A 27,828-nucleotide genomic window follows, 5' to 3' on the forward strand; every position below is an offset into this window, starting at 1 on the left:
GAGGTGAGGAAAACATAACACAAAATAGTATTCAACTTGTGCTGATTAATGAGGCATATTACTTTACACTGTAGATATTTATTTGTGTCTGTATTACACAGACACACTGAAATTACTCCTTCAGTGAAAGAGGTGATTTGAACTCTTTATAACATTCTTCTCGAGAAGAGGAGACACAAGCTTAAAGCACAGTGTCTTAGACCTCTGCCGTAGTGCAGTGGTTACCCTGAGGTACAAGCCTGGAGCATATTTCCAGCTTCACAACAGTGAATTTAAGATTAAAAATAAGGAAAGCAGTTAGTTCCATCCTGCTTAGTGAGCAGTACTGATATGGATGTGGCATCACTATCAGCCAGTTAGAAAAGCAGCTTCATGTGTATTGAGCCCTCTAAGGCAGTTGTCATAATAAAGGCAGAATCACATTCTCCAGTACCCATTGTTGTACTGTGGCTTCTGTAGGAAATTTTATTTTTCTTTTTAATAGCAAACAGTCTGTGGCTGTACGGAAAAGCTTCCAGGTCTCCATTGATATTTCCAAATGTAATCAATAAATACCATGTTAGGGTGAAATGCAGGAGTGCCCAAATAAGGTGCTGCAGAGCTGTCATACGGGAGGGGAAGAGACATGAGCTGTAATGTTTGACTTGGCTTCCTGTCTGCTGGAAGCAGGAAAAGAGCTGGTGAGAATCTAAAAGGTTTTATCCGAGTCCCCATATTTCCTTTTTTACCTTAATACCCTTTGCTAAAAAACAAAGGACCAAAAGCACCTCAGAAATGCTTTCATTTCCATAGTTCCCATGCTGCCCTCCTCTCTGAAGACAAATAGAACTATTATTTCTTAGAGTGCAGATTAATCTATTATATATCTATGTACTCAGTATTATGTATAAAAGGAAGAAAGAGATTTATTACATATATAAAGAAGGGAGAGACAGAAAATATCTATTCTTCAAACAAAATTTGCTATTTGTGATCCAAACAATTCATTGTGTAGGTTTGCAGGCTGCTTCTGAGGGATTCCAGAAAAGCAACTAAGAGCGGCAGACCTCCTGTTAGCATATTTATCTGCTGAGGACCCCAACTACCAGCTAAAATGTTGTAGGGACCTGCATATCAAAAAAATTTGAAAACCACAGAATGGAGGAACTACTATGAGAATCCCACGAGGATCATGCATCAGCCACATTTCACTGTTACGCTGCTTACTTACCGACAGGAATATATGCATAGACTCTGTGTAAGGCGCATGTTTATAGTGCTTGATGCAACACAGACAGGTATTATTTTTTTCAGTCTTGAAATCTTTTCTTAAGCATTTGATTGCTGTTAGCAGGTTTCACTTCCTTCTAGGATTTCAGTAGCCATCACTGGGTTTGTTATGTCACTGTACAAAAGCAGTGTTTGCAAGGACTCCGACAGAGATATTAGCTTGTGCTATGCCATTGTCTTTCCCATTCTCTATTTATCATGAGCAAAGACACATGTCCTTTTAGAAAGAAGGAACTAAAACTTATTTTACTGGTGGAATACCAACTCCTGAAGTACTTTGTGGTAGTAATATTTTTAAGAACAGCATGTAACCATTGCTGTGGTGTTACCACAGTGATCTGGTTATCACAGTGACTGCAACATTAGTAAGTCTGTATCTTTTGTTTTTAAACCTCTGTCTACTTCCAAGCATCACATAACATCTGCCAGTTTACTTGGAACTTCTCTGCTGTTCATGTGAAATGAGTTTTGGTAAAACTTTCTATCAACTGGCTCACGTTAAAGTATTTTGTGATTTAACAGAGGTGAGATACCCCACTGTTTGCAGTGAGGCTCACTGAGCTTTGGAAGTCTCTGCTTCAGTCAGCTTGGGCAGGAATCTTCAGGATATTGATCAGTTCACTTACTCAGGATTGATGTATTATTAGTTTCTGAGAATCTGGGCTCTCAGTTCAGCAGTCTTAGACAAAATTTTGGAAAGAAAAGAAAAAAAAAGAACACGCTCAGTTACATTTTCTTCTTTTTATTTTACAGGTTAATGATGCTTGTAAGCCAGAGGTGAAAGTGGCTCAGCAGAGCAACATCAGGAAATCTGGCAGACTGGAAGAGAACAGCTGCCCCCCAGGGCAGCTGTGAAGTGTGAAGCATGGAGGAAAGTAAGAATGAGAAGGTGAACCAGGCTCATGTTCTCTTTGACAGATTTGTCCAGGCTTCTACCTGCAAGGGGACTCTCAAGGCTTTCCAAGAGCTCTGTGACTATCTAGAACTAAAGCCCAAGGATTATCGTTCTTTCTATCACAAACTCAAGTCCAAGCTCAATTACTGGAAAGCCAAAGCCTTGTGGGCCAAATTGGATAAAAGAGGCAGCCATAAGGACTATAAGAAGGGGAAAGCATGCGCCAACACGAAGGTAAGAGATCTATTCATGGTGGTCAAGACAACTATTACCCACTTTGTCTCTCAAATACACAATAAAAATGTCAGGATGTAGAAAGATGTTTGCCTGGTGTCAGTATAAGCCCAGGGAAGATTCAGGAATGTTCTCAAATGTACTCTTTATTATATAGTTGCAATTTGCTAACATTTGAATCTCAATCAAAAATTGTGTTTGCTGTTACCAAATTTGACTGCCCACCTGAACGGGGAAGCTAAATGGAAATCCTTAGGAATGACCAGAATATTTGTAATCTATTCAGGAGAAACAGACTGCAAGTTTCTATGTTTCACATTTTAGTGGCATCAGTACTATAGATGGCTTAGAAAATCTTGATTGGTAAACCTTTAATCTTGGTAGACTTCTATTTTTTTACTAGACAATAACAGGGAGTGAAATTTGCTGTTGGAGTTTAGATACAAAATATGTTTGTAATTTTCCAATTTTAATTTGAAAGTTCTCACGACTCTCAAGAAAAGTGAACTTTCATGCCAATTTGGCAAAATATTTTATTTACCATTATTTAGAAAGTAATCACTTATGTTCCAGGTTCAGTGGGGAGAAAAAAAAAAAAAAGCTGTGAAAACTAGTAACAGTTGCTTTTGGAAGTTTGGTATGTGTGGTATTTACTGCAGGAATTCCTGCTTTTACATCCCCCCCCCCCCCCCCCCCCAATTTTTTTTACCTGAATTGTTGTCATCTGGTATTTATGTGCTGCACCCTTGTTGGACTATACAGTATGAGTTTATTTATTTGTTTTGCAGTTACTGGAAACAGTTCTTTATATCATTCAACAAAATGTGAATGAAATAGGTTGTTTTTGTAAATAATCATACACTCTTTTAAAAAAGGAAGATAGTGCAGAATGTGATAAAATTAGAACAGGATTCTTTCCTCCTTCATTGAGGACAATAGATGATGCTTCTTGGATGTTTACCTTTGAGAGAAGGAAATACCTTAATAGGAGGAATTAATGACTAATTTCTCAATAGAGAAATATATCCTGTTTAGGATATGTCAGTCATTTCAGATCAGTGGATTGAAGTTTCATTCCCAACTAGATATTAGAAAGTTATGTTAATTTCTTGATTGTTTATTCTGTTTCACTTTCCAGTGGCCATTTTCATATGGATGGTGGCATTTATAGTTAATTAATACAGTAATATATGGGAAAATTACTAATGAACTAAGGTGCACTTGTCCTTGGTCTTCTAAAGATAATGCTTTCCTCAGAAAGTTTACAATTGGTACATCAGATGATAGATAATGGGTGCTTATAGATTAACTTGGAAAATATAAAACAATTGGCCACTGTTGGTAATCACAGTGGGCAGTAGCTTCTACACCCCAAAAGTCCAACCACTGTTAAGGTTTACATTTTTCAGGCAGCATTTAAAGGAAGGAGTTACAGGAAAATAACTGTGATTTTTGTGCATATTTAGAAATAAGCCTTCCAAGTACTATGGTCATCATGGAGAAAAATTCAAAATAATTTTTCTGAAAACTCAACTGCACTTTGCATTAATAGGATTCAGGAATTGCTCTTATTTTGAATGAAACATGATGAGTGCAGCTGAAATGGGGTGTTAAAGGCTGTGAAATGAAGACAGGTGGCTTATGTTTTAATGAGAAAGAGATTGAAGAAGCTGTGGAAGAATGTAGAACATCTCTGAAGTAATAAACTAAAAGTGTTTTTACATTTAGACTTTGAAATGTATCTTAGTGGGCATTTGTTAGCGCTGTATTTGTTAACGCTGAAGAGAAGGTTGCTTCAATGACAGAAGTGCAACATGAAAGAAGAAATTTAATGGGATAAGTGTATGACTTGGGTAGTGCTTGATTATGAGGACATACAAAAAAGTAGAGATGAGTGGAGTTGACATCCAGTTATGAAAGACATTCAGAAAATTGATTGTGGCACTCGTCTAGAAAGGGAGTGGTGAAGTGAGTTTAGAAGGATGTTAGAACTCCATTTTATCATGTTGGACTTGAACTGACAACTAGGCAGCCATGAGGAGATGTCAGAAAGGTAGAGATTTTAGCGTGGACAAAAAGTAGTTGACTCTGAGTTGGAAAAATTCTGTGAATCTACCGCACGGACAAGCCGATTGAACCAGTGCCTTTGAATGAGGTGATGTAAAGGCAAATTGTAGAGGAAGATGATAGACGACAGGTGAAGCCCTGTGGGAAGCTGTTGATGAGAAGAGTGGGAGAAATGAGGGAAGTCCTTCAGATGGTGCTCTGAAAGAGGAGCGCTGGGTCTTAAAAGAAATTGGAAAAGACAACAAACTTTGAAGAAATATCCAACTGTCTATAAAACATCTCTTCAAGTGCAGTTGAAAAGCAAGTAGAAGGAGTAAAACATACTGGGAGTAATGTTTGACTAAAGAATTTGCTAGAGATTTTTGTATAGTCCAAAAGCTAAGTCTATTTTGTGTACCAAAGCCAAGCTAGAGAGAGTGTAGGATGGAGTTAGAGAAGCGGGATCAAGAGAGTGATTGTAGAAGTGGCATGTGGTGATCTTGGAGATGAGATGGTGGTGAGAGAAACAGAGACAAGCACAGGGTCATGCGTGATGCTCCCTCATTTAACGATGAGAGAGAAACCTCAGAACTTGCTGGTGTTGGTGTGAAGGACCAGAGGGGTGGGAGGGGGGAATGATTGCAGAGTACGTGTTGGTGATCACGCCGAATTGGTCTCTACTAGAGGAATCGGAGGGCTTATTCCATAGTTGCTCTCCTGTGTGGGTGACAAGGAAGAGAGCAAAGGAAAAGAGTAAGAGGAGTGGAGGCAAGCCAGAGAGTAATTTGCTAGTCTTTCTAAGAATTTGTTGGTGAGATGCTATATAGAAACACAAGTAAAAAGGATGAATGGTGAATAAATTAAAGGTGACCCAACACAGAAACATATAGAGCTGTGGATTTGGGATTCATACCATTCTGAGTAGTGAAATTAGTAGCTGAGAGAAAGTGAAATGTAGTAAATTTTTTTTTGTTGTTATAATGTCTTAAAGACTATATACTTGTGAAGATAAATTATTTTGGTATGCCTTTACATATAAACTTAGTTGAAATTTTTAATGTAAAGAAATTATGAATTGTTTTTGCATTTTTCATATGTTTCTGTTAAGTACTGTTTCCAATTCTAAAAATATCTGCCATTAAATGTTTATATGTAATTCCTGAGAGATAATAATAGCTAATCAGAATAGAGGCTTTTTGAGAACTGAATCATATCTAATTTGATGTTTCCTATCTCAGTTTTATATTCTTAATGTTTAATGTAATGTGCAAACCACTGATTAAAAAATACAGACATTTAAGTGGGCATGTGGAGACGATAGAATTTAAAATAAAGATTAGGGGTTTACCCATGTTATCAGAAGTCAGTCATTTCTTTAGGAAGCTCAGCTTCTATACACTTGAACATATACCAGTTTTGAAGTCCTTATCCTCTGTAGCATAGCTGTTACTTGCCCATTTAAAAATTGGTTGGGGATGAAATGCTGTGACTGGAGTCAGGCAATTAGTGTATCACCTGGCCAATGTCCAGGTTAACCAGAATTCAGATAATCAGTGCTCATGAAAGCAAGACTTGGATGTGATGGGTTGTTCAAATGTAAATAGTTACAAATAGTGCTCTCTCTTCATTGGTTATTCCGAGAATACAGGATTTCAGTTTGCATTTAATGTTCCATTACCATGGTGTTGTTACTGAAAACTTAATATAATCTGTCTGAAAGATCTTGAGCAAGAAGCGTTTCTGAGGGGTGAGACAGCTTTAGTGCATGGAGTTGCCTCAGTGGCTTGGGGTCACAGGGGGGGGAAAGGGAACAAGGGGCAAAACAAGAGTCTTTATTTACTTGCCTGTACTTGGTATCTCATGAAGTTACTGCTGTATGTGAGAGTATCAGAAGGTGGGTTTGTACAAGAGATCTGAAACTGGAAGAAGTGTTAGAAGTGGAAAAGGGAGCAGAATCTTTTCTTCTGTTTTTAATTGTGCTTAAAACTCTGTGTTTTATAACAACATAATTTTGTATTTTTGTGATGGTAAAAACATGGCAACTTTGACCATGAATTACTTCACTATCATCCAGAACATCAGGAGTCTTAAACATAACCTAGGTTGTTAACCACATTCTTCTTTGGGGCCGGGGGGAAGGTTGTAGGAAAAAAAACTTTTTACATTTCTGTGTCAAAATTACTGGCAATTAGTTTATAATTTGATTACATAGACTGAGTTTGAATAGTCTGATTTTAGTACAATTCCTTTGCTGTTGTGTACTCTATCGTAACTATTTTATGTGGGGAAAGTTATTGAAGAATAAAAGTCACCCAACTCAGCGTGGTCTTGTTGCTTATTGAATCCAGTCTCTTTGAAGATTGTAGTTGCCAGATGAGCAAAATTATTACCTGGACAAATATGATATGCTCATCTAATTTTCTTAAAAGTTTAAAAAAACCCCAAAACTAAATGGTGTTTGAGAGTTATACTTACCTATAAAGAAAACAATATTAAATTGGAATAATACATTAGATCCTAATTGATTATCCCTCTTAACAAATGACAAGTTAGACACCTGGTCAGTATACAAGTCTATTTAGGAATTCAATAGCTCAGTGGTTGGGATTTCGTTTTCTCCCATTTGCCTTCACGTTCCTGAAGCTACTAAAGGAGCAGTGCCTGATATTAGTCACTTTCCTCTAGACTTGGATCTCTGCTGTCAGATTTATGCAACTTCTTATCTTATACAGTAGTCCCACTTTGAATTTGTATTTCAGTTGTTATGTCATCACTGCTGTAACTTCCGCTGTTTTATCCATCATTCAGGCTTTATAAATAAGTTTCACATTATTTGCAGAATTTATGCCCCAGTGAATAACTGGTGAAAGTGTGGCAACCTCTGAAAATTGACATATGGGGATGACCAATGAACAAAGAGCTTTCCTTTGGGGTAGACTGTTCATCAGAAAGTTGGGATCTGATTAAGTTCTAGCATACTTAAGAATTTCTCAGAGAGCTTTGTTGTCCACCCATGAGGGTATGTAAGGATCTGGAAAATATTCACATGGCAGCAGAAGTCACCACTGTAGCAAGGTCTTTATTCTGTGGGTCTGGTTTATACTCAATAGAAATCAAAGTGCAAAAATGATATGACAAAATGGACTGTGTACTATATTCCTGTGAATACACGTACCCATGCCAGCTTTCTTTGTGGACCTCTCTTTCTGTGGATAAGAAGTGTCATCTGACTATCTTGGCTGTTTAATCTTAAAAGAAACAATGTTGCTGTATCATTTGTTTCTCAGAAAGTACTTCCAACACTATATATGTGAGTATTTTACCTTCTCAAGTTGTTTATTAGCCTCTGATAGTGTTTGTGAGTAGAGTGGAAGAAGATATGAGAAGATCAAAAACCTTTGATATGACAAAGGTTAAGTTGGAGAAAACATATTTTGATAAAAGTTGTCTAGTCACACAAAGTTTGTGTTTCTGTTTACATCATATTTACTTTCCTGAAGTTTTCTTTGCAGCAATAGTAGACACACCAGCATAGGCGTAAGTTAGAATGCTCAGACTTGGCTGCTATCTGTGTTACTCTAAATGATGATGTTGATAAAAATGTTAGCATCTCATCGGTAGCCATTGCTATGCTACTCAGCGATGATGATGAATTTTTAACATTACTGAAGATTTTCTCAAGAAAGGCTAGCTCAGGCTTTGGAAGATGAGAGGAAAACTTGCCTTCAATTTTTTTTTTTGAGGGGGGTGTTGTTTTTTTGTGTGTTTTTTTTTTTTTTTTTTTTTTTTTTTTTGTTGGTATGAAAAGCAAAAATTCAGTGGATGGAATGGGGGAGGGAGAAGCCTTCAGACACATTGCTGTTCTCCAGGTGCTTACGTAGATAGCTTGGAGAGTACACCTTGGCAATGCTTCTTAAAACAAGGGTTGCAAACAGACAGTTTACTTGCCTGCTTCTCCAAATTTTGAATTGCTCTGTGATATGCTTTATTTTCAGGTTACGGTTACTGCTTTAACCTATCAATGGCAGAATATGGCAGGTAACAACAGAAAGACTGATCTGAGGTCTCAGTTTATGTTGCAGACAAAGAGCACTTACTCCTGAGAGCTGTGGGACGCTTGGAAGTGATGGTAAAAATAACTATTTCCTCCTAGGACTGTGAAGTTACTCTCCCTGTGCTGTTTGTTTTTCAGTGTCTGATAATTGGGGCTGGACCCTGTGGCCTTCGTACAGCCATCGACCTGTCATTCCTGGGAGCCAAGGTGGTGGTCATAGAAAAGAGGGATGCCTTTTCCCGCAATAATGTGCTGCATTTGTGGCCATTCACCATACATGACTTGAGGGGTCTTGGCGCCAAAAAGTTTTACGGCAAATTCTGTGCAGGATCCATAGACCATATCAGTAAGTACAGCCGCAGCTAGGCACAGCAGCACTTGTTCTTCACAGGGAAAAGTAGGTGAGGGCATGGGGTAGCTCATTAAAATTCAGCCTACACCAATCGCTGCTCTCAAGTGCTCGTGACACAATTCAGCGTTACCTTTGCATTGTGCATTTTGGGCTAGACCTACATGTGAAAGAAATACATTGTGTCATGAGATTATCACACATGCAATATATATCTATCATCTTTTATACCTTTCCAAGGAATATCTTTTTCCTACACTGAAAAGTACATTTAAGGTTCAAACTTTTGTTGTTTTTGTTTTGTTTGGTTGGGGTTTTTTTGTTTGTTTGGTTTGGTTTCATTTTAAATGGATAATTCTCCTATTTTTGCTGTTGTATTCCTGCAGCTGCCACATTATTCTGTTTCTCTTGAGCATTGTAAGCAACTTGTAAAACAGAAAAATTATTGAATGCTTTTGAACGTTCTTGCGAATGCTGATCTGGAAAAAGGAGCAACAGTTTTGTGTTAATTTTTGGAAGAATGATGGAGATATTTTCAAGAGCACTGTCAGCCCATGAATAAGTTTTGATTAAATAGAGGTTTACATATTAAAATTGAGAATAATTTTGATGATTCTCAAATTCTGGGCAATCAGTCTCCTTTGAAAGCTGAATGCTTTGGTGGAACATGAGTTATTTTTCAGGTTTTTTTTTTTTTTTTCAAAAAATTTACTGGACATGCACAGCCAGGTTTTGCTCACCAGTCTGTCTTCTCCACTTGGCATAAGTGGGGAAGTATAAAGTGGCACAAACATAATAGGTAAGATTTGGCTTCTTGTCTAAATCAAAAGCTGCTTGTGGTTTTTTTTTTTTTTTTGTTTGTTTCCTTTTTTGGTAAAGTTGGAAGATCTTTGGAACTTCAGTCTGGAAGATTGGTTTTTCCCTTCCAATTTCATGTCATTTTTATTCTTCCAGTACTTTATTAACTTTGTCTTCTTTTGTATCTCAGCACAGCTGAAATTTAATGTTTAGGTAGAGCACATTTTCATTTCAGTATCTGAAATATGACAGTAAGGTGTCTTCCTTCAAATTAATAGAGTTTGCACACTGTCATTTTCATACTCACTGCCTACTGAACTGAAGAGGAAAGAGGTGGTGAGGAGCTGACTGTTCCCTCACTAACCCAGTGGTGTTAGGATGAAGGTGCAGTTCAGTGCTATAGCTAGGCTGATCAAATGGCTGATTGCCATCTATGACAGAGGTGCAGTCCTGCTTGTGCTCTCTTCCCTCCCTCTCCTGTAGTGCATGGTTTGGGTGTTTTCCTTGTTACAGATTTGGCTTCTGAAACATTAAAAAATTATTTACTTTTTATTCTTTGAAAAGGGCTGGGTTTTCAGCTACATAGAAGTTTCTTGGCATGCTGTGATATTACACACCAGTGCTGCCTGGATGAAGTGCTGGGAACACAGTGGGGAAAAAGAATGTAGCAGCTGACCTTAAAAACAGTTTATCGGTAATATCAAGTAGAGATGTATGGGCACCTGTGCTCTTTTATTTTTCTTTTATTTCTTAATAATCTGTTTTTTTTACAGGTATCCGTCAGCTCCAGCTTATCCTTTTGAAGGTTGCCTTGATCTTGGGAATAGAAATCCATGTCAATGTGGAATTTCAGGGTCTTGTTTACCCTCCAGAGGATCAGGAGAATGAAAGCAAGTAGCACTGAAATGGGTTGTAGAGAAAGGGGAAGTTGTGGTAGGATACACAGACATCTCCTCCTTAACTCTGCTTATGACAATCCTTTCCTCAGTCTGCATTTAATAAAGAGTAATTATTAATACACTTTTGCTTGAAGTTTTAGTAGGATTTATTTTTTTCTAGTGACAAATCCAAATAATTTACTATATGAAACAGTCACCTGAAGTACTACACAGAAATAGACCAAGACACAGTAGATCAAAATTGCTCCTAAAATATTTAAGCCCATTGCGCTTAGAAGATACCTTTGTAAAACAACTCCTTTCCTTCTATTTACTGAGGCTATTTATATCTGTGAATGGTCCTTGTTGCTTTTTATATCTTTATGAAACCGGTTCTCAGATCGCCATGGAGATGGTGGCTTACTTGGTTTTTGGCATGCTATTAATTGGATAGATAGTAGAGAAGCTATAAAAGTTGTAGTGATCCTTAAAGGTAACAGTCAGGAGGTATTTACTGGAGCTGTCTCTGCCTCTGATTCACACATTAGCCTTGTCAACAATACAGCTGTCCTGCAGTGTATCTTTACTGACAATGTGAGAAAGATATTATAGTTAGTAAGAAGTGGTTTTATATATTTGTTCTATTATGAGCACTGTTTATATTGTCATTAATTTGGAGTTTACCAACAGGAATAGGTTGGCGTGCATTGGTCCACCCAAAAACCCATCCAGTATCTGAGTATGAATTTGAAGTAATCATTGGAGGGGATGGCAGGAGGAACACCTTAGAAGGTAATGGTGTGTCCATAATTCACTTTCAAATAGAAGTTATTCTTAAATTAATCAGAACAAAAATGGCCTTTACTGTCTCAGTTAAAATCTGGAAAGACATTTGACTATTGAGATTAAAAGTCAATATAAAAATCCATTTGTATCAAACACATGTGGGTTGTCTTTTTCCTCTTCCTATCCACTAGTAAAGGAATTAGATGTTTTGACCTGGATAATTTTTCTTTTTTTTTTTTTTTTTTCAGCTGAGTAGTATTGTAGCCCTTACTTTTCGGAGTAGGAATTAAAGTGTTGAATATTATTCTGTATAGTAGAGAATTCTGTCTTAATATTTTTGATGCAAGTTGCAACTTTTGGAAAGCAGGTATGAAAGAGAGGGGAGCTTTTCCCCAAACAAAAGGTTTTTGTTTTTTTTTTTTCTGATGAAGCAATTGTTGCTCTCTCTGGGGAGAAGTCTGTAATTCATCAGATCCATTTGCTGTTTTGATTTTGTGAGGGCACCTGTCTACGGCATGCTGAGCATTCTGTGAAAGTCTGCTCTGTTTTGCAGTGTTGCTACTTTATCCTTCCTTTAGGGTTTCGCCGAAAAGAGTTCCGTGGTAAACTAGCAATTGCTATCACAGCAAACTTCATTAATCGCAACACCACAGCTGAAGCCAAAGTAGAAGAGATTAGTGGTGTGGCCTTCATATTCAACCAGAAGTTTTTCCAGGATCTACGAGAAGCCACAGGTTTGCCAGCAATTGCCAGATTTCCAGTAAAAAATATTTGTCTTTATTATTACAACTCTGTGACTCAGGTATCATGCTTAATCAATAAATGAACATCTTGTCCAAGGAGGTCAGTCATTGCTGTCTCTGAAATCTGACTTCCCCATTTTTACAGCTCTTCCATACAGCTCTACAAAGCAGATGTGTATCATTCAGATGTGTGTCATTTTAGTTGAAAAGTGGAGAACTTATTTCCTGGACAGTTTTCGGGAAATCTGAGCCCTAAATAGGGAAAGTCTGAATCCTGAATTCAGCTTCTTGCACCCCACATCTGAATGTAAACCTTAGAGTCATGATAAATGTATATTTTTAAGGAGGTAGCTATATGCAGGTGAAGTGTTCTGTTCGTGTTTTTTTTGAAGATTCAGATTTTAACATCATCAGAAGCGTGAGAGAAAGCTGCTTGGCATTCTCTCTCTAAGGCTTTCGAACCCTGTAGTTTCAATTTACTTTCTTCCAATAGAGCTCTTGTGTTGCATGTTAACATGTAACTTGTTCCTTCACTACCATGTCTTTTGTTCTGTCCCAAGGTATTGACTTGGAGAACATCGTCTACTACAAAGATGATACACACTACTTTGTCATGACTGCCAAAAAACAGAGCTTGCTGGAAAAAGGAGTGATACGGCATGTGAGTATTAACTTTTCCTCTGTTCTCTATAAGCTAAGATTTTTGGGACAATTTGCTTTTGGTATGCTGGAAGAAGGGAAACGTGCTTTTCTTCCACCATATAATGTTTTTATATAGGTGTATTTCAGAATGGAAATATATGCAGTTAATGTCATTCTGAATTATTTTAAGCCATCAGAAGAGTGTTACAAGACCTATGCTCTCCAAATTTTTATCCCTTTGTAGATTTGGTGGTTTTGTTCATGTTAAGATAAAATATGCTTAAAGAACATTTGAGAGCTTAGTTGAGCTTCTGTCATTTTATGGGAATGAAAAAGCAGGGAGTGAAGAAAGTATTGGAAATTTACCTCTATTTTATTCTAACAGAAGCTGATTTAAAAGTAGTTTGGCCACAAGTGAATAAATAAGGATTGAGGTCTTGTACCTTTTGTCTGAAGTGTCTGAATAGAAATGCTCAGAAGTTTCTTAGCCCTTTTGCAGTTAGAAATACTAGCAGGACTGATTACTGTTTGGAATAAAAGATACACAAATTTTCTTTTGGAAGCATAAACACAGATAGGAATGAAAGAAATTAGAGGGCAAAGCTGCATCAGTGGATTTGTCAGAATTTTAATGCCAACTATCATATATACCAGTCTTAAAATACACTTGTGGATTTGGATGTTTCACTTTTACTTTTCTGGTTTTGGCAGGATTATGCTGACACAGAGTTATTACTCTCACGGGAGAACGTGGACCAGGAAGCTCTGCTAAACTATGCCAGAGAAGCAGCTGACTTCTCCACTAATCAGCAGCTGCCGTCACTGGACTTTGCCATCAATCACTATGGTCAGCCAGATGTGGCCATGTTTGACTTCACATGCATGTATGCGTCAGAGAATGCAGCTCTGGTTCGAGAGCAGAATGGGCACCAGTTACTTGTGGCACTGGTTGGGGACAGTCTCTTAGAGGTTTGTCTTTTAAACTTGTCACGTGTAAACAGTGAATTGAAGCATAAGTACAAGCCACTGCACCCATCACTGAAATATGCACTGCCTATAAGTTACTATAAGGAAAGCTGCCGTTTATTATCTAATAAAGTGGGAGTTATGAAGGAAGGGTAGGAGTGTTGGGAAAAAAGAATATTTAGAATGGTAATGATCTTGCTCAAGAAAATGTGTGCAGAGATTTTTCAGGAGTTGTGTCTGTTCCATCTGCTTCTTATTGGGACAATTAGACTCTCTACAGAACCTACTGTAGGCCTGTTAATAATTATCATTTTGTAGTTGGTTAAAAAGTACAATCTTGAAAAGAAGCTCTTAAGGCACTGCAGGCTTTCAGTTGCTGTTGGCAGTAGAGGAACATTGGCTTTGGAGAAGCTCATGGGCAATTCACCATACATCTGGCTTCCTCTAGCCCAGCAGAACTAGGGCTTTAAGCTAATTGCTGAGCTATATTATTCCTAGCAGATTACCATCTGAGTATATTCTTGATATTTGTTTAAAATTTTCCCTAACTGATGCTTTTCCTTTCTCTGCTTTTTTGGTAAACTGTAATATTAGCCATTTTGGCCAATGGGAACTGGAATAGCCAGGGGATTTTTGGCTGCGATGGACTCTGCTTGGATGGTACGAAGTTGGTCGCTCGGAGCCAGTCCTTTGGAAGTTCTTGCGGAGAGGTAATAGAAAAAATGAGTCCACTTTCTGTTCTAATCTAATCCTCCAACATCTTATCATTCATTCCAGTTTCTTCTAGCGCAAATATATAGACAGAATGGGAAGTACAGATTCTCACTCTTTTTAGAGGATGCTTGTGGATATAATTCGGTTGAAGAAAACATTCCCCAAGGAGCTGATAAACTGAAGTACATTTATAGAGGAGTAAGAAATGTTGCAGCTGTTCTTGGTCCCAGTTTTAAAAGATTAGATGGAGAGTTTTTTTGGTGCTTATTGTCATTACATGGAGGAAGGGACTGACTGTCACCAGCCTTGCAATAGCAAACTAGATAAAGATGTAGGTGCCTCTAAAGTACCAGAGACAAAATATCTTGCCATCCCCTATTATCTTGTAAATATCTTTTATGATTTCCTTTTAAGGAAGCTATGACCTGCTTTTATTTCATGTTCTCCTAAATTGGTCACTTTGTTTCATATAAGCCAAAAAACATCTTGTGGTTTTTTTTTGAGTATCGAGTTCTTTATGTTTTTAGCACCTCTGGTTGAGTGTTATTTTGGTGACTTAAGGTGATCTGGTAGAGATCAGTACTCAGGTAATTAAAAGATGGAGTAAGTAAAAGCAACAGCTAGTAGAACCAATTTTAAACTTAAGCAACTGCAGCTTCTGACCATCAGGAACCATAGCATAATTTTACTGGGAACCCTTTCAGTTGTGCTTAATGTGTTGTTTTCTTCCCTCCTTTTGATTTCTGGAGTTTTATTAAATTGCAGATTTTAATTTACTTATACTGAATCTTAGCTATTCAGTGTCTGATGTGGTTAGATTTGTGATCTGAATGTTTATCTCTCGGGAATTTACTTAGCAGTAGTGATGTATCTCTTAAAAAACATCCAAAACAAAACAAACACAAAACCACCACAAAACCTAAAACAAACCAACCAAAACAAAACGCCAAACTTTTTTTTTTATTTGATTTTCCCAAGGGAAAGCATTTATAGGCTACTGCCTCAGACCACCCCTGAGAATGTGAGTAAAAACTTCAGCCATTACAGCATTGATCCTGCCACCCGGTATCCCAATATCAACGTCAACTTCTTGAGACCACAGCAGGTAACTCGACAAACTGTGCTCCTAAATGCTTGTAATCTGTCTTGTCTTTCCTTAGGTGAAGCTGTGCTAATGTTTTGGGAACAGATAGTGACCTGATGTGGCAGTATAACATGCAAGCAGTGAAAAGGAGATATATCAGTCAAGAATAGACTCTGTAATTTAACAAATTCCTTTTTTGGAATTTTGGATTTTGATAGTTTTAACCATTCTGTAGTGATATGGGAAATCTATGCATTTGTATATATATGTGCATATACACATGCACATTTTTTTGGAAATAATCTAGTATAGCAGCCTGTCACTGCAATTCAGTATCCACTGAGCAGCAGCAGTCGGCTAGACTGTTCAGCACTGACAAACTGATCCTTGTTGTTCTGGGGTTCTTGGGTTTGGGCTTTCTGCTATGTAAGTGTACTTGTCTTCCATTTTGCTCTTGGGATAGCTGCTCCTTGTCCTCTGGCTCTTTCTGTATGGATCTTGGGTGCATGGCATGTTGGTAATTACTCTTCTTTTTTTTGGTGTCATTTTAGGTACGCCACTTGTATAATACAGGAGATTTGAAAGACATTCACCTGGAAATAGAGAACTTTGTGAACTCCAGGACACCAAAGCTGACTCGGAATGGTAGGCCTGGCTGCTGTTCTGTTCCCTTTGGTATTCTGGAGCTGGATCAGTGCAAGAACCATAGAGCAGCAGGGCTGTGGGGTATTATTTAATCATTCTCTTTTGGTTTAGAAAATGTATCCAGCAATTGTTTCATCAACAGTCTGATTTTTCAAGTTTCAATTAGCATGTAAATGTATTTTTGTTTGTTGAATTTCACTTTCTTTATAATGTTGTTAAATTTCTAAGCGTATCTGCTTATGTAAGTATTTTTCACCTCCTTTATCCTATAACAATGTTCATCCTTAGAGCGCAGAAACGTAGCCTGAATTCATTCTAAGAGTAAGCTCAGAATTCTTACAAACATAACAGAAGGCATTTCTTGTGCAGTCTTTCATGTTCATACTTTCTTTTACTCAATCCTCTCTTTTAGCTTAACCAAATGAAACCTCACTTTGCTCCCATTATTCTGCAAGTTAGATGCCTTGTGATAAGCATTTCAGTATCTGTCTACTTGTCTTGTACCCTGAGGGGTAGGTTGAACTTTTCCTTTTGCACACCTTGCCTTTGGATGTCCAGATAGTGTTTGAGGACTCTCAGAATGGCACTTTGCTGCTAAGCCTCCCTTTCACTGCTGAATAGCTGTGTAGTCTTTTGATTTGTTCTTTGCCCTGCAACCGTTTCTCTTTAGGCTGTAATCTCATCAGATCTTGCAGTAAGGCAAGGTCAGAACAGGTCAGAGCTTTTAAAGGAAAGTTTTCAAGAGAAAAGAAAAAGTTGCAGAAGTACATTTGTAGTTCTTCCATTAGAAATAATATATCTGGGCTTTAGAGAGCGTTGGGCTACTGTATATCCTTTTGATCATATTTAACAAGCTTTTGTGACTGTTTTATAATTCCTGGGGCTTTTTTACAAGGACTAGGGTGGAAAGCCTGGCAAGTTATAAATTAGATAATTACTTTTTAGCAAATTAAAAATCCTTTCTTGGATCTAAAATAGATATGATGGTATTTAAAAAAAAAAAAAATTCTGTCCCATGTTGCCCATTGTAGAAGGAGCTTGTTGTTTACATGAAGGCATGAAGGCTTGATTTGTTGATTCATGGTTTTTAGGTTGTATTTAGAATTCGTGAAAGAGACGTTGTGCATTTCTACTTAAAACTGTGATTCTTTTTTCAGAGTCTGTAGCTCGCTCTAGTAAATTGCTCAGTTGGTGCCAGAGGCAAACTGATGGATATGCTGGGGTTAATGTGACAGATCTCACGATGTCATGGAAAAGTGGCCTAGCTTTGTGTGCCATTATCCACAGATACCGTCCAGACTTAATGTGAGTAACTGGCTGTTTTGAATAACTGGGAAGGGCAGAACATTAGTGATACTTGGAACTAATAGTACGGAGGCTGAGGCAATGCATTTGTGACTTATGGAAAAATTGATTGAAATGAATTCAATTTAACTTGATAGAAGGTGGTGTACAGTGGTTCACCATCAGAGTGGAAGGTCATAATAGCTTGATGAATATAAAGATAAATATGTTGTCATTTTCCTTCTGGATGATTTGACAGAATTAAGTTTCAAATCGGTACTGACTGGAAAGTGTTATTGATGGATATCTCTTTTCTCTGTGAAGTTAGTCAGGAATAGTTCATACCTTCAGTTAAATTTCTTGTGAACAAGTCTTTACACAGCCCTTTATAAATCTCCTGCTTAACAGAAACTCTTTTTAAAAGACTTTTAGGCCGCTCTTTTTAGAAGTAGTGACCCACAGTATAAACAAAGATATTGCTACTGTTTGTACACTAATATGCTGATTAGAGGCATGCCCTTACATCATATATTGGGTAAAACAGTGCCCAGATTCTAGAATGGGAAAACACTGGCTGAAAGAATTAACAGTAGCAAAGACTCCGGTACTTTAATTGAAAGCTGAAATGTCTTCAGCCTCCCAAAGGGATGTTAGAAAAAGTAAATGCTAGAGCTGTATTTAAAGACATAATCCAACGTAAAGCATGCTGAAAAATTACACGGTTATTCCTTTCCATGTGCCCTGAATTACTTCTTTATTGGTGTACTCAAGTTAACTTGAGCTACTCTGTTTAATGGCTATATAGCTTGTAGAGTTCAAATAGCTTTTAAAATGGTTGATTTAACTCTCTACAAGCTATAGCTTTTTATATAGTTCTACAAGTTTTTGAAAAAAACAGCAGAACTAAAATATGGATCAGTCAAGAAAAAAGGGGACAGAAGTGAAGATCTAATTTAGTTCCAAGCATAACAAAAGATTTTATCTAGGGGGAAAACAGTACAATCTTCCAGCAAAGGAGGAAGTAAACATGTATTTCAGAGGATAATAAAGTTTTTAAGAAGAAAAATCTGGGTTTGCAGGAGGAGCGAAAAATGAAAAAAGAATACATCTGAGCCAAAGTTCACTATAATTAGCATCAACCCTTCAATACAAGAAGTTGCTGGCAGATAAATTTGAGAAATTTCGGAGAAAGCAACAAATAGAGAGAGATGCATCCCTGAGTTCTTCCAGGAGACTGGTTTCTACTTGATTCAGTGCATGCCCTCTTTATGCCCTTTGCAGAGACTTTGATTCTTTGGATGAGCACAATGTGGAGAAGAATAACCAGCTGGCCTTTGACATTGCTGAAAAAGAGTTTGGAATATCTCCCATTATGACTGGAAAGGAAATGGCATCTGTCGGAGAGCCAGATAAACTGTCAATGGTGATGTACCTCACACAGTTCTATGAGATGTTCAAAGACACCATCCCCTCTAGCGGTAAGGAGTTTGGGGCAGGTCTGGCAGATTTAAAGACAGCTTCAGGGTCAATGTGTGTGCTTCAGTTACCTTCATGCGTCTTCTGCATGAGCTCATACTGGTCACTCACTAACTTTACATTACATAAAGTTGACTTTTTACTGGTGCTGATAAAGGCCGTGTTAGCAGCATTATGAGCAAAAAAAAAAAAAAAAGGAGTTAATACAAAATAATGCCCTCAAAAGTTCTAAACTCATTTCAGCATTACTAGATAACTTTTCGGCTTTCTTGCTATTATTAGGGGTTCATCTGTCTCAGCTAACGTGAGATGCTTCACTAGTAGTTGTTTAGTGGGTAATTTCAAAACACTGGCCAAGTTTTATGTCTATTTACCGTCTGTGAATGGCGAGACTAACTTCAGGCCAATGAGGAATGAAAAATCTTTGATTAGAACTGAAAGATGTAATTGCCTAACACAAATCAATATGGCCTACCTTTAAATATTAATAACATTATTACAGTTTTTTCTTTATTACTGATGATCTTAATTCCAGTCTATCATTCCGGTGGGGGGAAAAAAATAAAGGTGTTTTTAATAAAGCCTTTTAAAAGTATAGTGTGTATCAGGTATTATTCTCAAAACTCTGAACTCTTCTTAAGAATACTGATGATAATGATGCTCTTTAAATATGAAAGTAAATAAGCAAACAGTATTTATTCTGGGTGGTTATAAACCCTGAAAGGAGAATTGATTTTGGCAAAATGAAAAAGAGTAGCTGAGAAAGGTATTCATTCTGGACATTACAATAATTTTGTACAGAGAATTTAAGAAAAAGAGTGTTACATTAAAAAAATCAGTTGTGTATTTAATAATAGCAGAATGGAAAAAATTTCTTGGCATTCCCTTGTTCTACCTGTTTTTACTAACAGATAGCCTGGACCTGAATGCAGAAGAAAAAGCTGCCCTAATTGCCAGTACCAAATCGCCTATCTCTTTTCTCAGTAAACTGGGACAAAGCATCTCTCGGAAACGCACTCCGAAGGTAACCATGCCACGGTATCAATAACACTTGTATCTGTTAGGCTGCTGTCCAAGTAGGTGGGACTAAAAACGCCTGTGTAAGTGTGTATCTGCTATGTGTTTGCAAGAGACCACGTGTTCATCAGGTCTTGGCATGGGACAGCATACAACATTTATAACCGCAGAATTACATCCATAATATGTACTTTCAATTAGTGGTATATTTCAGTCTTAAAATCCTAGCTTTGTGGTAGTATTTGGGGATATATTTTGTACTGGAACATAACTGGTTACTCAGTTCCCAGTTAATTTGAAAGTATTGAAGAATTTCCAATTTGAAGGTAAGAATCCCCTAAGGAAGATCAGGGAAAAACCGTTTTCTTTAAACAAGTGGAGAGTGAGCCCAGAGAACTAATCAGTTGTGTCAGAGAGCTTACTTAACTTACACACTTACGACATTTATGTCAGGCCAGAAAGGTATGAGAATACTTACCTTTGTGGTTTTCTTTTTTTCCTCTCCTCCTTCCATTTTCAGGACAAAAAAGAAAAGGAACTGGATGGTGCAGGGAAAAGGAGAAAAACCAGCCAATCTGAGGATGTAAGTATTACAGTGAGGAAAGTGTCAGGGAAGAAAACATATGGTAGGTTCCTACTTCCCACTTCAGTCCTTTCATTTTCTATATCCAGACAGGGTTTATATAAGATTTTTTTTCCATCAAAATTAATTCTTCTTTCAGAGGTTACACTTTGTTGTATCTATAGTGCAAATATTTTACTGATGCTTATGAAAGAATAGTACACAACAAATGAAATGTTGTAGTTGCCTCATATTCTATTTTTATTGCAGTTTGCTGTGGTTTGATGTGGACACCAAGAATAAAACTTTAAAGTCATGCAGTATAGTCAGACGTTTCATTCCTATTTTAGCTTTAGCCTTGGTTAGTGCAAAAAGCATATATTTGTAATATGCCCCATAAGGCAGTCCTTCAGTTGCAATGTTTATAGCCAAATAGATACAAGTGAGTTAAAATTTAGTGCTTTGAGTTGTTAACAAAGGTTTGAAGATAGACCTTTGCTTTATGTCAAGAGATTTATGGGAGTGTTTCAACTGTGGTCTGTTTGGTAGGCGAGTATATCAAATAAGTTTGAAAAGTAAAGTTTAACAGAACTTTTGATGACATGCCAAAGGAAATTAAAATGTGAGCTTTCAGGTGCAAACTAATGGATTTGTTTTCTACAGTGTTAGAAACCTATCACAGTGAAGGGGAAGAGAGGAAAAGGTGATGCAGGTTGTATCTTGTTAAATTTTGATGTCACTGATTGTTAGGAGGACATCCCACGAAGCTACAGAGAAGAAAGGCCCACGCTGGTGAGCGCCCTGACAGAGAGGAGAATTGATGCTGCCATTGGGAATCAGAACAAAGTCAAGTCTATGGCAACCCAGCTACTGGCCAAGTTTGAGGAGAATGCACCAGTGCAGTCCTCAAGCTTACGTAGACAGGTAGGAGATGGGTAATAAACGCCTTATTTTGGAATTGTGGAGGAAAATAATGAATAATAACATGTATTCCTTGAGACTGGATGCTAGTGGTGCTTTTGTACTTCAAAGGCTAGGGAAGAGTGAAGCTTACTGAAAAGAGAACAATTTAAAATTTAGGAGTGTGGGTTGGAGAAAAGCATCCTAATAAAAATCTATTTCTCTGTTATTGCCCATACCATTTTATGTAATTTGAAAAGCTTTCCAGTAACGTTCTCTTTTAATGTTTAAAAACTATCATTTAATTTCTAATTTGAACTTTTTCATGCCAGATTACACCTGTTTTTTCTTGTAAACTGTGATTAAATTTTGTATGTGTATGTAAGTGCAGCAGATAAATGCCTGGGACTTTCTTTGCAGTCAGGATATTTGTGTCATTCCAAGCGAGGCTTCCTGATGACTCCTGGTTATGGATGTTATCTGAACTCCTGCAACTGCAGGGTGGTTGTCTTTGAAGTTAGACTGGGTCGCTTCAAGCTACTGCTAGCAGCGCATTGTCAGCAGTGTAAGGCTCAGTATGGTGTAAGTGCCTGAGCTCCTGCTCAGCTGCATAGTCTGTCTTCCTAGGTGGTGCCAAGCTTTGTGCTGTCATGGCCAGGTTGTGAGTGGGACCTGACCTAGCTACTGTAAAGCTAGGTCAAGTATGTCTGTGCTACACCACACATCAGTGTTAGTAGTATAACATAATTTCAGAAAGGTGATGTTTATCCCACTCTTTACCAATGAGATGTTTCCTCAGCCACTACATATTGTCTGAAATAACCAGTTTGATTTGAAGAAACCATGAAAATAAAGGAAACGTCCTAAAATACGTGTAGTTTCCCATTTTTGGATGATTTTTCCCTTTTTATATTTTACTTGCTAAATGAATTCTCCCCTACCCTATTTTTTTTTTTTTTTTAAAATGTTTGTCTGTGTTACTCTGTATCCCACTCCTTTGGATTTCTTTGAGTTTCCTTTACTATTTTATCTTTCCTCCTTGATCCCATTTTCCCTACAACCTGCATGCAGCAACCTGTCCTGCCTTATCAAGAACGTGTTCACAACCAACCATCCAGCAGACGAGAGCAGGGCCGTCTTGCTCCCATACCCCAGTGGAAACAGGTAAAGAAACTGATTATGAATACAATGCATTGCCTGCACCCAACACTAGCTATCACTGTCCCATTTTTAAAGTTATCATTTTCCAGCACCTTGTGTGAGTCCATTATTTTAAATAATTTAACTTTCAGTGAATAAAATAAGCATCTCTCTTTGGTAATGATTCATGGTTTAATGTTTCAAAAAGGACTTAGTCACATTTTCCCTGTCCTCTTATGCTAGTTTCAACTTCCCAGGGTTTCAGTGGATGTTTTAGCCGAAACCTTGCTACAGACTTTCTGGATTTTTCCGTTAGGAAAAAATTGAAAATATTTAAGCAATTATTGCAATTAATGAGGTAAAAGGTGTCATGCCATTTATGATATTAAAGCTCTCCCTTGGTATAAATAGTAAAATCAATTATCAGTTTTGCTATTCACATGTGAAATCTTGTATGTTCTGCAGTTACAGGAGACTTTACTGTGGTTTCCCTTTCTCTATGACAAACGTAGCTTTCCTTGCCAGCTTCTCACATTCACTGCATTGCAGATTCCTGTATTACTGTGAATTAAGTAAATTTTAGGTTTTCTGCCTCAGAGGGGCTCAGTAGGGATCAACAGCAGAAAAATCAGCAGGTATCAAATTTTATTTTCTCTCCTGTGTTTTGGCCCACTGTCATTGCCAGTGTTTTTCCTTCAGCTGTTCACTTTCAAAAGCTAAGGCTTGTGACAGACAATCTTTTCAGGCAGATAGGGATACTTATCGCACTGGCTTCCTGTGCTTCCACTGTTTCTCTGTGCAAATGGCCTCCTCATGTTTCTGAGAGTGCTGAGAGATATTTTTCTGGCAGCCATAATTTGGAGAAACATCTGCTTCTTTCTGGTTGCAGTTTAATCAGAGCATACTTTGGAGTCAAGAGGAAGAAGGCGACACTAGTTTGGAAATTCACTGTTCTACATGATTATGGATTCATGGTGATCTTCACATTCAAGGCATTCAACACAATTAATGCTGCATGTCATGACCAGTGCCATGATCTAGAAGATGTCTCTCCAAGGAAGAAGACCTGGGCCAGGGGAATTACTGTCAGTAGGACTGTTAAGAGAGTCTTAAAAATGTCAGCATTATGTTTAGGTTTCCTGACTCAGTGTTTTTTTTCTTCTACCTTCTGTCTCATCAAAATCTTCATAGGCTAATGAGCACTTTCAGATGGATGCACATCATCCATGATTAAGGCAAATTTCATTTTTTAAGAATACTTCCCAGGTAAAGGGGGAGAACCCAAAGAACCGATGCCAAAGAGCATAATATGACTGTACAATATTAAGTCAGTTGATCAGCACTGCTTTTGTTACCCAGAAAAAAAGGAAAACTGGGTTGCATTGGCTGCCTTTCTCAGTTCAGAAGGATGAAGATTTGCATTTTAGCACTTGGAAAAGATCACATCCCTGTAGCCATGAGATTTCTATTTGAACCTGCTATTGAAACTTTATGAAGGATTTACAATTAAGCTTTTATGGTGAAACAAAAAAGTTCTTATTGTCATCCTTTTGTAATTGATTTTTAAAAAGGGCAAGCTTTTGTTTCCTGCTTTTATGATGAGGATTTTCTCCTCACCAGAGATCAGTTTCTTGTTCTTGTGTGTGTTCTTGGTTTTAGCTGCACTACATGATTTTAAAAAAAAAGGAAGAAAAAAATCCTTCTGTGTGGTCGCCCTCAACTTTGATGGCATCTCCATATAGGCAGCAATGTCAGGCAGATCACTGAAAAATCTTTTTCTAACAGTTGTACTTTCAGAGGACTTCAATTATTTTATTCAACGCTGACACTGGTTGCCTTGTGTGGATGATTTCCCTCTCAGGATTACACCTGGAAATGATCTTTTTGAGATATGCTTTACTGCATCAACAGAAGATGATTGGTTCTTGGGTCTAGGTTTCATGCTGGACTTGCAGTGCTTTTCAACTGAAACAGAGAAGAATAAAACTGGGTTTCAAGGATGCAAAATCTTCAGGATACAGTAGGATCAAAGAAACAAATGATACGGTCCTTATTCCAAAGGTTCCTTATTATGACCCTGGGGAAATGAAGAACATTGGTTGTCTTCATTCAGAAGCCTTGGGTGTATATAGAACCCATTTCTTCTCGACTGATCAGAGATCAGCTGAGGCAGGAAGCTATCCACTGAGCCAAGCAGCCAGCTTTGACAAGCTTGGACAGAAATCCATCCTGCAGGAAGTTGTTGCTGAAGCAGTGCTTCAGCTGGCTGCTGAGATTCCTAGTTCTGGTTGCTTAGGCATGCAGAATCTGATAGCTGTGAGACTGCACCTTTCTCTGGTACTGAACTGACTTTCTCTGCTGACAGTGAGCACTCTTAACTTCCTCGGCCACAGATTACCAACAGTGGAGTTGGTGCTGGGTACCAGCACTGTTACTGGAAATGCTGTAAAGGATTAGTATTGCTCCTGACAAGCTCTTTAGGGAGAATGTATGTTTACTAGAAAGAGCTGTTCCTGAAGCTATGGGAAAGGGTTCTCTTGTTTGGCACAGGTGTCAGTGTTTATGAGCAGAAACTTCTGTCAGTGACTGTGTGTAAGATATATCACATAGTGAATACCTTCTACTAAAGTGTCCTTTGAAGAGGTGCAAAGCAGTTCCTAAGGGGACCAAGTTGTGATGTGTTGTTGAGGGAAACCACAGGTTGCCTAATGCTCTTGCCAGTAGGCAAAATGAAGTTGAGATTCTCATGGGTCTTTGGGAGAAGGACAGTTTCATGTCTTGTTATTGATAAGTTTGGTCCTGTGTCTTGGAAACTGCGTGGAAGAGGAAAGTCTACTGCAAAAGCATAAGAGTGATTGCAGGGGACAAACCACACAGTTGCAAAGGATGTGGTCTGGATTGTCCCCCCAGTTTTGATGGAAAATTTACATCTCCCTTGGGCTATTACTGCCCGCCAGTGTCTATCAGGTGGACTTCCTTAGCTGTACTTGCTAATCATTTAAGGTATAGAATCTTACCTTGCCTTGAAGTTAAGAGTTACGAGGCCAGCAGTTTCAGTGAGCTTGATAGGCAGAATGTATCTGTGTCTGTTGTACAGGTGGGGTAGGAGTGGCTTCCTAAGGCAGAAAGAGTGAAATCCTGTCAGACTCTCTTCTGAAGTAGTTCTTACTTTCATCACAAGACCTTTAATGCTATCTCTTTTGAAAAGAGAAAACCTTCAAAAGATCAAGCAGTTTAAAAATCTCACCAATCTGCTGCTCGCAGCATTCTGCGTGGCCTGCATTTTCCTCATGAATTGGACTACAAAGTTTGCTTTATTGAGCTACATTTTGAGAATGTTGATCTGTGTTGTCAAAATTGTGTTCATGCTATTACGAGCACCTCAGCAGAGGTAATGCATGAAGTGTATGCGCACGTTGGAAATGTGTGTAATTTTTTATGCAGTGGTAGTATCTCTTTAAAAAGCTGGGTTGAGTTTCATGATGTGGTGGTTTATCTCCTCAATTGAATGCCTACTTCTATAAAAACATCTTCCATGGTGCGTTCTATTGCTTTCCAAGCCATTCTGGCTGGTATGGTGAAAGATCATCTCATCAGGGATCATGAAACCATTGGAAAGCCACATGGTCTGTACAGAAGAGGATCTGACTGTTTGGGTACGGTATGGGAGACAAGCCTCTGAAACTGAATGTTATCCTGGCTTTCCATACTCTCACCTTACGGCCTTCTGCAGTTTTCTGCTGTAGTTTCATAGGTTTCCTAGCAGCAGCAAGATATGTGTGTAACACATAAGCTTAAATCTTTGATGTGTACAAAGATGCTTGTAAGCGTGTCTTTTGGTGCACATCTTTTCTGCTTCTGGAGATCTGATGCTTGTTCTTTTGAGATGGTTCCCTGAAGTATGATAAAGGTGGAGCAGTACAAATTCTTTTCAGTAATTATGCTGGAACTGTGGTTCTTGAAGATATGCAATGACTAACTGAGATGACCACACTCAGCAGGAGCTGAAATCTCCAGAGAAGAGAACTTGCAACACCAATGATCTCTGCAAATAGTGTTTTTCCTACTCAGTGTGTTATTTAAACCTGTTGATGTATCTCTCCTCTTTCCTACAGCCATCTTTGTCTTTGCATGCTTAGAATTGCGTCCTACTCGAGGACTGAACATGTACTTCATAAACTTACACAGTTTTGTATTTTGAGATCTACCATGTTAAAATACACAAGTGTGTGAAAATTCTGAAATTTTAAATGCAAGCTTAAGTGGCTATGGTCAGATGAAAATCCATGAACGCCTATAGTGGTTGAAAATGTTATCACCCTTTCAGCTAGAAATTTGTGACTTCACAGCTGAGCCTTTTGAAGCAGCATATAAATATTCCTCATCCACGTCAGTGCAAAGTCATGTGCTTTAGTTTAAGCTGCTTGTAGCATCTGTTTGAAATAAAAGAGTTGATTTTTTAATTTTTTTTTTTTCCTGAAAGGAAAGAGAACACCTAAACAGATGTTAGTGCCAGCTCAGCTGTAAGGGCAGTGTAATGTACATCACATTTGTAATATCCTTAAACAACATACTGTTTCCTTGAAGGCTCTCAAACAGTGGCTTTGGATACACAGCATTTTTTTCACAGTGCAGCAATTTCCAGCTATGCTCTGGTGAGAACTCAAAAGGAAAAATCAGGTGGAAGATACATTAATAATCAAGAAGTGGTGGAGGAAATACTGTACATAGTAAGGAGATACAGAACTAGAAAGGCATATTTTCTGGCATATTATAATGAGGACATGTGTGTGCATTGTGTAATATTCAGACTACCAGATATGGCTACATTTTGGCTATAACACAGCTGTATGTTTGTTCTACTAGAATGTAGTACAGTTTAACATGCCTGAGATGGTTTAATATCTGTAAGTTAGAGGAGGGACCTGAAGCTGAGAACAGAACATGGTGACTTAAGTTGTCTTGCTAATGAACTACAAGCCAGAGTAATTAGGTCAACGGGATGGGTATTTTTAAACATTGCAAGGCACAGCAATAAGTAATTTTTCATGAAGCAAAGGTAACATTCCAACTGTGCTAGGAGAGTTCCAAATTATACCTTTCACTGATTGTAGGACCTTGAGTCAGAAACTGTTGGTTTAATTGATGATTGGTTATACATGTTCATTAATTGCCCCTGGAATTATCTGTCAGATGGACATGTGATCATGTGGCTGTGGGTGAAAAACGTAGGTCTTTCAGCTTCAGATAAAATGTGTCTTTAGGTCATTCGTGAGAGGTGTGAGCTCAAGATCACAGTCTCTCAGTTCATGCATTCTGGCCTGTCTCACCAAAGCCAATGGTAAT

General features: G+C 38.0%; 1 protein-coding gene across 11 annotated transcripts in view; it reads left to right on the forward strand.

The window, feature by feature from the left end:
* MICAL3 (microtubule associated monooxygenase, calponin and LIM domain containing 3) overlaps positions 1 to 27,828 on the forward strand; it is a 175,907-nt gene that overhangs the window by 61,262 nt on the left and 86,817 nt on the right. For 8 of the 11 annotated variants that reach the window (XM_042795281.1, XM_032986414.2, XM_032986415.2 and 5 more), the window contains exons 2-17: positions 2,023 to 2,398; positions 8,637 to 8,844; positions 10,419 to 10,535; positions 11,214 to 11,315; positions 11,888 to 12,043; positions 12,613 to 12,713; positions 13,406 to 13,663; positions 14,255 to 14,370; positions 15,353 to 15,479; positions 16,010 to 16,103; positions 17,261 to 17,408; positions 18,669 to 18,865; positions 19,775 to 19,887; positions 20,401 to 20,463; positions 21,193 to 21,366; positions 22,414 to 22,506. In XM_042795281.1, coding sequence (XP_042651215.1) covers positions 2,135 to 2,398; positions 8,637 to 8,844; positions 10,419 to 10,535; positions 11,214 to 11,315; positions 11,888 to 12,043; positions 12,613 to 12,713; positions 13,406 to 13,663; positions 14,255 to 14,370; positions 15,353 to 15,479; positions 16,010 to 16,103; positions 17,261 to 17,408; positions 18,669 to 18,865; positions 19,775 to 19,887; positions 20,401 to 20,463; positions 21,193 to 21,366; positions 22,414 to 22,506 — 2,331 coding nt within the window. In that variant the 5' untranslated portion in view covers positions 2,023 to 2,134. The remainder of the gene's footprint in view (positions 1 to 2,022; positions 2,399 to 8,636; positions 8,845 to 10,418; positions 10,536 to 11,213; positions 11,316 to 11,887; positions 12,044 to 12,612; positions 12,714 to 13,405; positions 13,664 to 14,254; positions 14,371 to 15,352; positions 15,480 to 16,009; positions 16,104 to 17,260; positions 17,409 to 18,668; positions 18,866 to 19,774; positions 19,888 to 20,400; positions 20,464 to 21,192; positions 21,367 to 22,413; positions 22,507 to 27,828) is intronic. The other 3 variants (XM_032986418.2, XM_032986420.2, XM_032986423.2) reach the window with 1 other exon arrangement.

Source organism: Tyto alba, unplaced genomic scaffold (genome assembly GCF_018691265.1).
Source record: "Tyto alba isolate M040663 unplaced genomic scaffold, T.alba_DEE_v4.0 Super-Scaffold_21, whole genome shotgun sequence".
NCBI classification, from domain to species: Eukaryota; Metazoa; Chordata; class Aves; order Strigiformes; family Tytonidae; genus Tyto; species Tyto alba.